The following is an 11,753-nucleotide window of genomic DNA, read 5'->3' on the forward strand; positions in this document are numbered from 1 at the left end:
TTTTTTTTTTTTTTTTTTTTTTTTTTGCTCACATGAGGTCATGAAAGCAATCTAATAATCTGAAATAATAAAAATAATTTATGGCTAGTAAAAATGAAATGTGATATATACCTGCCTCTGGAAAACTGACCTTTTTAAAATATGTTCTTTTTTATGATTTCATATCTATAAAAAACCCACCCAAACTTTTTTAGATTAAAATCTTGACCATGCAGGAGTGCAAAAACATCTCTGTCTTTTGCTTTTTCTTTTGTTTTCAGGGCTGGAAAACATTTATTAATAGAACATTATTTCCTCCCCCCCAAATAAAAATAGCTTTCATACAGAAACCAAATTTTAGTTAAAAAAAAAAAAAAACCTGCTTATTTTGCTTATTAATAGTATGTATTAATTACACATTGATTATAATAAGAGCTATTAGCACAGCTCACAGTTAAAGTTACCTAATATTTTCCTTTATTCTTTATTATACCAGAGTCACAATCTGGTATAATAAAGGTTCCTTCTTCAGGGAACAGAGAGGACAAGACAAGATATAAGAAATCTTTGCCAGCCCTATACCTGTACCAGTTTACTCTCTCTCAGTGTGGTCCAAAAGTGAAGGACAAACAGAGTCTCTGCCCATTCCATGTCTGCATCCACCCTCATAAAATGGTATGCAGTGGCAAACCATATTTTATCCCCTGTGAAATCGGTGAGGCAGTTCAGTGATACAAAGAATCAGGCAAATACAGATGTAAAACATCCTGGAGTACTAAGAAATGGGTCAAACTGGTATGGAGGCATTACCAGCTGCTTTGCAGACATGACAGACTCAGCTCACGGGTTCTTAAATCCATTTGTCATGCATTTACACCCCCCCCCTTTAAAACAGTGTTTTTCAAACTTCCGATACCTAAGGCACACTTTTTTCTGGGTTAAAGTTGTTGGCACACTTCACTCTTACACCCCAAAAAGGGTGTGTGTATATGTATTTTTTCCCCCAAGACATGTAACATATTCCATTTCCTTGCCAGAATAAATTATACCAGGGCTGGGGCATACTGTTAAAAAAAAGAAATGCATAACTTTTCTGAATTTTGAAGGATCCTTTCTGAAAAATCACAGAGACAGATCTAAATTCAGAAAACATACAGAGGGAATCTTGAAGCTAAAAAAGTTGAGAATCACTGATCTAGCTGGTGCCATTTATGGGTGGCTGGGGTAGCTGTGCAGTGCTCTTTCCACTCTTCGTTCCCTTCCAACCCCTGATCCCTACTTCAGGGATAAGGTCAGTCCCTGCTCTGGCAAGGTCTCACACGAGAGTGACCACCCCTGGAGCCCGCTGCTGGAAGAGTGTGGGGGGAGGGCCAGGACAGCAGTTGTTTGGGCATGGAGAAGGGCTGGGGAAGGCAGCAGCAGCAGTGGCAGTCCCCAGAGGAGCACCTGCAGGCACTGCTGGAATAGCTGGGGCAGGCACAAAGTGCCTGACAGGGAAGAAAAGCATTTACATCCTCACACAGATGGATCTCGTGGCACATTTCTGTCACTAACAGCACACCTTTTGAGAATCACTGCTTTAAACTCCCTCTTAAATCTCACTTCTAAAAGGCAGCAGGCAAACTGTAGTCCAGGCAGAACAATCCTTTCAGATAGTAATACTCATTCTAGCAACCTTATACACTTATCTTTGCCTTAAATTTCTATTACTTTCTCACTCAGGGTGCTGACAGAAGTGACATCTGTCGTGCGATTGGCCCCCTGAAAGCACTCTACAGCTGTGCCATGACAGAAATACATGGCTGCAGAGTGCTTTAAAAGTGGTCAGCCACGCAACAAATTAACCCTCAAATAATGAGGAATCAGATGAAGGTGCTCCAAAGTGCTCTTCTGTTCCCTAGGGTCAGTTTTTGAGTACAGTCGGGGCTGGGCTGATGCAACCCATCTCCAGCCCTGGTGCTGTCTGCAGGAAGAGAGGAGAGAGAAGGGAGGGGGAGTGGAAGATACAGGCTAGGGTTTGTCCAGCCTGAGCTAGAGGGCAGTGGTAGATTGAAGCCCCCCTGCCACATGGTCCCCACCCCTCACTTTCCTCTTTCAGTTCAGCCCAGGCGAACTCCGACACACAGCTTCCCCTCCCCGTCCCTTTCTGCAGACAGAAACAGATTGGGGAGGGGGGTGCTGCATCAGCCCAACCAAATCACGGGGCAGGCAGGCAGGCAGGCTCCATCCCCGACTCAACAGGTGAATATCTATTGGGTTGGGAGAGTCATTCTAACCCATGGCATTTTATGCAAAATGCCATGAGTTAGAGCTAGTGGGGACCTGCACATCTGTCAGTGCTTCCAGTACCTATATTGTTATGTCCTCCTGTTGCTTCAGTCTTACCTTGTCATTAAATAGGATTAATCTGCACAGTCACATTTGGGGTAAACAGAAGATGAGTCAGAGCAACATAACTAAATATTCTTTTATTTAATTTTACAAAGTACTTTAATCTGAGGAATATAAAAGATAGTATGATCTACCTGTGTTTAATCTAATTAGTTCTCTTCGATGACTGGAACTCCCATTTAACAGCATGTGTGGTATGGCAGAAAGCGCAATTGTGTAGGTCGCGCATTAGATCCCATCATACCTTTACCTGCATGTGTAGAGGGGGCCACAGTGATACAGTCTTTAATTACATGATCACATACTAATACTAACATACTAGTCTCATAAACAAATTGAACGGCTTTCCATAGACTATTACACAATCATGTGGGTGGCAAATTGGCTTAAGAGTTGTACCCACAGTGTGGTAGTGGACAAGTCAGTATCAACCTGGAAAGACATGGGCAGTGGGGTTGCCCAAGGCTTGGTCCTTGGGCCAGTGCTATTCAATTTCTTCATCAGCAACCTGGATGAGGGTGTGGAAAGCACTCTATCCAAATTTGCAGATGACAAAACTATGGGACAAGGTAAGCACACTGATGGGAAGAAACCAAATCCAGGTAGACCTGGACAGGTTAGAGAAGTGGACAGAGAACAATAGGATGCAGTTCAACAAGGACAAATGCAAGGTGCTGCTCCTAGGGAGAGGGAAACACCAGCACACCAGAAGCTTGGGGATGACCTTCTCAGCAACACAGCAGTGGAAAGAGGTTGCAAAGTCATTGTCGACTCCAAGATAAATATGAGTTGTCAATGTGACTGTAACAGGATGGCGTCCCAGGGGTTGCCGTGATCTCCCCTAATGCCCCCCTTACTGTGCCAAGTTAGCCGAAAAGGGCACCCACAATTCTCGCCTGCCACATCTTTGATGTTAAATGTATAATAGGGAGGCTGCCTTTCTGTCCTCTTGGACACGGTTTTACTGCTGTACACGGGCCCCGTTCTGTAATGGGTGCTTCTGTGCACCCCAGCCTTATGGGCTATGCGTGGCTCCAACTACCCCTTTACCACGCTCCAAGCCTCACTGATGGAACTGACATTCTTCGGTCTCGCACTGTCTCACTGGCACTCAGGCTCTCCGCAGCCCTGTCTCACTCTGCGCCCTCTCTGGTGCTCAGGCTCTCCATAGCCTTGTCTCGGACTGCACCTCACTGGCGCTCGGGCTCTCCGCTGCCCTGTCTCGCACTGTGTCCCACTGGCGCTCGGGCTCTCTGCAGCCCTGTCTCGCACTGCGCCTCACTGGGCACTCGGGCTTTCCTCAGTCCAGTCTCACACTGCACCTCACTGGGCGTTCGGGCTCTCCACAGCCTTGTCTCGCTCTGCGCCTCACAGGCACTCAGGCTCTCTGCAGCTCTGTCTCACACTGCGCCCCCCTGGCACTCGAGCTTTCCTCAGCCCAATCTCGCACTGCGCCTCACTGGGCGTTCGGGCTCTCCACAGCCTTGTCTCGCTCTGCGCCTCACAGGCACTCGGGCTCTCTGCAGCTCTGTCTCACACTGCGCCCCCCTGGCACTCGAGCTTTCCTCAGCCCAATCTCGCACTGCGCCTCACTGGGCACTTGGGCTCTCCACAGCCTTGTCTCGCTCTGTGCCTCATGGGCGCTCGGGCTCTCCACAGCCCTGCCTTGCTCTGTGCCTAACTGGGTGCTCGTCAATCACTGCCCCCTCTCTGGGCCTCATCAATCGCTGCCATCTCTCTGGGGCTTCTTGCTCTGCGCCTCACTGGCGCTCAGGGTCGGCACACCCCAATGCAGCGCCTCTTCTGGCGCTCAGGGTCGGCTCACCCCCAATACTCCGCCTTCTCTGATGCTCAGGGTTGGCACCCCCAATACTGCACCCTCTCTGGCGCTCATGTCCCCACGCTGCCGTGGACTCCCTATGAGGCCTCCTCCATCCCCTAAAAGCCTCTCCCAAGCCACCGGAGAAAACAGCAAACAAAACACAAACCCCTGGGCTATAACATAAATTCAAGCCGCCTGGCTAAAACGTCATTCAAGCCACCCCAGGGGTGTTCCATCTCTCACCAGTATCAGGGGCTGTTTGTGCAGTCAGGCCTCTGCCCTTTGCTCACTCAGGCAAAGCTCCTTCCCCCTTGGCTGCCAGCAGGGAACTGCCCTCCTGGCCTCAGGCCTGGGATTTATGTGGGAGCCAGGCCCTGCCCCTTCCGGTCAGCGGGTGTGGCCACTTCCCTCATTAACTGGTTGTCTCAGCAACCTGCACTTGGGTGTTTATCTCCGCTCTACAAGTAGCAGGCACCTTAGTGCCCTGCTACAGTGACGAAGTAATTAGCAGAGCTATCTGCACTTTGTCATGCATTAGTAGGCACATCACGAACAGGTCCAGAGAGGTGATGCTTCCCCTCTTTGCAGCACTGGTCAGGCTGCCGCTGGAGTACTGCATCCAATTCTGGGTGCTGCAATCCAAGAGAGATGTGGACAACCTTGAGACGGTCCAGAGAAGGGCCATTTGTATGGTTAGAGGCCTGAAGGGAAGGCCCTATGAGGAAAGGGTGAGGGATCTGGACCTTTTCAGCCTCCACAAGAGAAGGCTGAGGGGAGATCTTGTGGCAGTATACAAATTCACTGGGGGAGCGGGAGGCAGCAGGGAATAGGAGATGCTCTGTTTACCAGGGCACCCCTTGGAATAACCAGGAACAGCAGCCACAAACTGATAGAGAATAGATTTAGGTAGGACATCAGAAAGAACTTCTTCACAGTTAGGGTTGCCAGAATCTGGAATGGGCTTCTAAGGGAGGTGGTGCTCTCTCCTACCTTGGGGGTCTTCAAGAGACTGGACAAGCACCTGGCTGGGGTCACATGACCCAAGTGCTTTTTTCTGCCATGGGCAGGGGACAGACTTGACGATCCACTGAGGTCCCTTCCGACCTTAACATCTATGAATCCATACTAATTTTTCCCCAGGGACCTAACTTCAGTGCACAGAACAGATTTGCTCTGGGAAGAAATCAGGACTGCACAATGAAGTACTATCTATAGGACCTTTGCCAATTGTTGTGGAATTTGGATGTATACAGTGGGTGAGGCAGAAAAAACCAGAAGAAAAGCCAGTCTTATGTACTGACCTGGAGAATCAGATTTAATTTTTGTCCCTGTCATAGAATGCTTTTATAATGCTAGGCCTCCCACTTAAAATAAAATTGCCATAGGTGGTCACTAGTGATGTCCCTCTCCTGTCCTGGGTACCCAACTTGAAACCCCAGGACAGGGCTTTGCAGGAATAGTAAGCACTTAAAACCACAACTGAAATCAACAAGATCTATTCTTAAAACATATGAAGTGCTATACTAATGCTAAGTGCTAAGTATTTTGAGTTTGACACAGGGCCAGATTATGACATGCTGGAGCTCTAAGCTATGTCAAGCTAAAGAGGCCCCATAGCATTACCAAAAAAGTGTATTATTCTAACACAAAGGACAATGAAAATAGAAATATTTAAGCTTTATATTTGCATATATACATAGGCGAAAGTGCAACAAAAAACTAATCATCAACCATGTATCTTGCAATAAGCCTATTTGCATTATGAAATACTTTCAAGTTAAAATACTTTATGATTTCTTAATTAGCATATATGAAAACTTTTAATCTACAGCAACACAAGAGCAATTACACAGATCAGCACTTACTACATGGAAGCAGCAATACAACCTGCGGGGAGGTAAAGGGGGTGCCAAGTGGCCAGATGTGAAGGGGGCAGCAGTGTGGAGTCACAGCACCGCTTCACCTGGCTCCATGGGGCCACCCAAAGGCAAGGCCCAGGGTGGTCACCCTGATTCACGCCCCCGGGGATGGCCCTGGATATAAGCATGGAAATGCTTTATTTCTCCAACAAGATTAACATCAACATCATCAGGATACTTCTTCATAAGAAGCTTTACACCTTCACACAACTGTTTTTCTGAGGCATCTAAATCAATCAAAAATGAATTTTTTTTTGCAAAATTTTCATATACGACTGCTTTCTTCTTCAAGTTGGTTTCAGGTACATCGGTCATAGGAATAAAAGATTTCACTTGAAACTTGTCTCTTGGAGAAAGCGCTTCATCAGCATTAAGTGCATCACCATCATTGACTTGTTTTTTTCTCATTCTTTTCCTTTTATTCACATACTTGTAGTCTACATCAGGCAGATATTCTTTTGCTTTGAGTTCAATTTCATCACAACTTTCTCAGGTTTCTTTCAAAAAGTGAGAGAGTGATGTGTAAAGCTTTGCACACTTACTAAGGGCTATCTGTGTATCCTGTAGGACCTTGCTGGTTTTGTGGAACTCATCTAACAAATTATTCCAAAGTTCTAACATGAACAAAAACTCTTAATTCCTTCATTTTCTCCTGAAGAATGCCAGCTTCTCTCCTTGTATCACCCTTTTCACTGTCATCAGTATGAACATGAGTAAGAGCATCAATAACTGAATCATCTCTCAGCTATGGCTGAAGTAGCCTTTGCATGTGCTTCCCACCTGGTGTCAGAGATGTTTTAGTATTGTGGAATCAGGACCCAAAAATGATTTGAGCACTGTCCTGTGTTTTGTAGAGGCAGAGAAGAACGTGTATATTTGTTGCACAACAGCAAAAAAAATTTACTGCATCTAGGCAGTAATCAACTGCAGCACGGCCAACAAGATTCAGTGAATGTCCAGCACATGGAATATATATAGTATACTTATTTTTCTCTAGACCTTTTTGCTGCATGCCATTATACCTTCTTGCCATGTTGGCTGCATTATCATATGACTGCTCTGCATTTACTGCAGTCAACTTTGCAGTCATTGCCTAGATAACCCTGCACCATGTTGGCCATACTTTCACCACTATGATTTTCTAATTGAAGGAAAGTTAGAAAGTGTTCAATGGGAAAACCATCACTGAGTGACACATATCTTACAATAACAGTTAGTTGATCAATATGTGAAATATCTGGTGTAGAGTCAACAGAAAAACTGAAGTATTCTGCTTTTCTCAAGTCATCCAAAATAGATCCTCTTACTTATTTCACCATAAGCCGGATGAGTTAGTCACATATTGTTTTAGACAAGTATGAAGACTTCCTAGATCTGCTGTTTCCGTAATGTTTATATGGTTAGCAAGAAATGGATTAAACTTAGCAATGAGTTCTATCAAGCCAAGAAAATTCCCATTATGTAACAAGCCAAACTTCTCATTGCCTCTCCCTCCCCTAAAAGCTAATCCATGCTCTGCTAAAATGCACACAACTGCAATAACACATTCAAGTACATGTGTCCAGTACTCTTGCTCCTTTTTCATCTGTTCCTCCAGATGTGAATCCAAGGTTAACCCACGTTGCCTCATTAAATATGTAAGCAAAGATGTTCTATGATCCTCCGAGTTCTCATGATTTTGAATTCCAACAGGGTTTGACCAGTTATTAAACCCATTGCTAGCCAGTGCTCTTGATGATGTTGAAAAGAGCTTGCAGACAAAACAGTAAACACAACCAGTTGTTGGAGAGTATACAAGTCACTCCCAATTGTATTTTTCACCATTAGCTTTCCTTGAATGAAATAGACTGTTTGAACAATATCTAATTTAGTTTTTGAATGGCTGCTTTGATTTCTCAAATGGGCCATTCCAAAGTTGACACTCTTAGGGACCTTTCTGTATCCAGAATGAAATATCATCCTCATTCAAGACACCCCAGAGACCAAGATCACTGGACTTTGTGCATCTACTTTCCTCAGCTGGGATTTCAGGCTCTGTAACATTCTCAGGTGTAGTAATCATGTCCACATCTGTATAACTATCCAAGTAGAAGAGGTGGATGCCTGTGATTGCTGTAGTCCTGGCTGACTCTCTTGAGTATGAGGTTCCTCCTTTATTAGAGTGAAATAACTGTGAACTTTCAGTAATTGTTTTAGCTGCCCTTCAATCAGCTGCTGCTTTTTTCTCTTCTGACACACACTTTCAAAAGTCCTCTTAATTTTTAACAACCAATTATGTAAAACTTGAAACTTCATATTACAGTGTGACAGGGGGCAGCTCTTGGGGCCAGATCATATGTCGGCCTGCCCACCTGTCGCTACGGGGCAATCTGCCCGGTCTCACCTGCCATGACTTTGCTGTTCCTACAAACAGATGGTAAACATAGGAGACTGCCCATTACATGCTCCAATGCCAGGGGGCACTATCTGCAGCTCCAACCTCCCCTACACCACAGCCCATGCCTTGCAGATGGCATCCAGGTTAACATTACTCCTGGTCTGCGACTGGAGCAAACTGAGTCCAAAGTTGGGCTCCACACACATGCACATTCACACCTCCTCCCCTCTCACAGGAGGCCTCTTCCACTCTGCCTCTCTCTCACCAGGACCTCTGGCATACTGCCCGTTACCAGGCCACACTCCACTGCCCTGCTCCTCCTTGAGCGGCTCCTCTTGGGCCATCAGGCTTCTTATACTGGCCTCACCACGCAGGACCTTCAGTTCCCGCAAGTTCCCCTACTCTGTGCAGTCCAGTCTTATGCCAAACCCTAGTCTAATTCTGCCCCAATCCTCTCACCAGGCACAACTTCTCATGGGCCTGGCCCTTGCACTGTCCTTCAAGTTTACTCCCATTCAACCCTACTCAGCACACCCCTTGGGCTGTCGTTCAGGCCTACTTTGACTTCAGCCCTACACAGCCCCCTCACATGCACAGCTCTTCAAGCTTACTTGCACTTCAACCCTACTCTGTGTGGGGCCTCCCAATGCTCTCCACACTATCCCCTCTGGGACCTCATATCCCTGCTGGGCTCAGGTGCCTACATGTGGGCATACCTGGCCCCCACTATTCCCATGACTCTACACTACTCCCTCTGGGGTCTCCGGGGTCTCTCATCCCTGCTGGGCTCTAAGCAGTAGCTTACTTGGCTTGTGACTAAATTCCACCCCCCCCCCCCGGTTTGACACATCTAGTTAGTAGATATATTGACCTTTAGAGTGGCATTTGGACAGTGTGTAGTAAGTAAAGCCTGGGGTCACACACTGAACCATGAGAATGAAGCAAGATATTGAATAGGTGATCATTATGTGAGTATCACTGATCACTGAACAAGGCAGGTGGAAAATATTGAACATATAATGTAAAGACTGTCATAATGAAGATTGGGACAGAACTGAGATTGCACAAGCACGTCCTAACTATTTTGTGCTTAGCTACATAACTTTAAGAACATTCTTTGAATGTACTATTTTATGGATGATAATGTGGTATATTATAGCTTTGCACTGAACATAGTTATTATTATACACTAAAGCAGAATTTAATCTAAGTAATCAATATATGTATAAAATATTTTATAAAAACGTTTCCAAGTATTTTTAATATTAAATATCATTATTAAAAATCTTAAAATTGTTAGCACTTGTTTTGTTTCCAAAATAATTTAAAACCTTGTAAAAATGTGCGGTTAATTGGTGGTCAAATGAAAAATGATTCTCACTATCTTCATAATAAAAACAGTTCTTTAAAATATTAGTAAAATAAAGTCAAGATTTTAGTGTACTACAGAGAGAGATCATAAACTAGCTAAAGAAATGTTGTCTGGTGTCATGACAGTTATAATAAAACATATACTATAACATTACAATGTTCTACTTACATTCACACTGTATGACATCTAAGTTAAACTGCTGAATGGCTCCCATGCTTATCTGTTTTAACTCACTGTCCAGTAGCATTTGCATCAGGGATGTTGAAAGATGTTGGCAGGCTGACATGCAAGCTGTCTGGGCCACTTTTCCCTGATAAAAAGGGTAACAAGTTGTAAAACAGCAAAGAACTCATATATCACCAGAGAATTATTTATATTACGTAAACTCAAATTCTCAATATGACTTTGCTTAAAGCAGAAACTGAGCTATCGACATTTCTGCTATTATTTGATGCAACCGTATCTGTTCGTTTCAAATATATTAAACCCTTATGGAAATTAAAAATAATCCGTATATAATGTCAATGAAATACGTTAATAACTTTATGACAACATTTTTAATGCAGTGAAAACTGGAATGGGAATTCTACATGTTCCACAGCATCCAACAGAAAATAGCTCTCTAAAAGTAAAATGTTTACTTTTTGTTGGACATTTTTCCATAATAGTGTTATTATTATTAATGACATATTAGATTGTTAATTTCTCCTCCCAAAACTGTTGCTTTCTTAAGATTTGCAGACCTGTTCATAGTCCTTACACATTGATTTCTGGGGAACTGAATAAAGTACCCACAAAATAAAATGTAGCCGTCTTCTGTATAACATAGCAATATTTTTCATCATAATTTTTGCATATGTTTACAAAATAAACCATTTCCCATCACAAAATCTTAATAGAACAAAGCATAAAATCAGGTATGAATGTGCTAAAACTATTTAAAATCAAACAACAGGAATTCAAAACAAAACAATATGAAAGCTCCACAGCAGATGGAAAACACAAACAAGTTGAAATTTCAAAACAGTTATACCCTGTGAATACCTAGTTAGATAATTACTTTCTCTCGATAGTGATGTCATCTTTTGGAAGCATGGGAATTTTTGTTTTAAAATATAATTCTATGATTTGTGGTTTAATGCGGTACTTGTTTTTTAATGTACTTTTATATAAAATTAATTACTGTAATGAATTCAAGTAAGTAATATAATGTATTTTCTAACACATTCAATATTAATTTTATACATCTTACTGGGGAACCTAGTGCAGTACAAATATCTTTAACTTTTTAATAAAATGAGACCTAATCTTTAAATTATAAAGAATCAGATTTCACTCTCTTGGTAATGTAAGTGCAACTCTTCCACTTCAACGGGATCTGTTTGCAGATAGCAAGTTTGGCTCTAAATATTTTGCTGTATTTTCATGGATTTACTGTTATTAGTGGATTTATTAAAGTAATACAGATTACAATATATTATTCTTAAGTACTCTTTAATTACTCTTAATTTCTCCTGATTTTTATTCATAGATATTAAATTACGCATTCTGTTCACACGTCAAACTGAAACCCTAAACAATTTTTGCTAATACTTTCTAGTACAACAACACCATGAACCTTAAGGCACTGCATATCTAAAATGAGTTGTCAGCTTCTTAACTGAAAAACCTCAAAAAGGAAAGTAGGAGCAAATAACATATTTGACCAAAACAGATGAACAGACAATAAGGAATGTAAGAAACAATGCAAGAACAGCATGCTTAAAAGTCTCCCAAACCCAATGGTAATTATGTTGGGAGACATGCAGCTCTATTCCCCAAGCAGAACAATATCAGTAGGAACGGAAAAAAAAGAAAGAAAAAAAAAAAGAGAGGGAAAAAAAAAAAAAAAAA

At 43.0% G+C, this 11,753-nt stretch overlaps 1 protein-coding gene across 4 annotated transcripts in view; it reads right to left on the reverse strand.

Moving 5' to 3' along the window:
• EXOC6 (exocyst complex component 6) overlaps positions 1–11,753 on the reverse strand; it is a 207,258-nt gene that overhangs the window by 57,730 nt on the left and 137,775 nt on the right. For all 4 annotated transcript variants that reach the window (XM_019502629.1, XM_019502630.1, XM_019502628.1 and 1 more), the window contains one exon: positions 10,029–10,170. In XM_019502629.1, coding sequence (XP_019358174.1) covers positions 10,029–10,170 — 142 coding nt within the window. The remainder of the gene's footprint in view (positions 1–10,028; positions 10,171–11,753) is intronic.

This window comes from Gavialis gangeticus, unplaced genomic scaffold (genome assembly GCF_001723915.1).
Source record: "Gavialis gangeticus isolate Ggan-Ray unplaced genomic scaffold, GavGan_comp1, whole genome shotgun sequence".
Classification (NCBI taxonomy): Eukaryota; Metazoa; Chordata; order Crocodylia; family Gavialidae; genus Gavialis; species Gavialis gangeticus.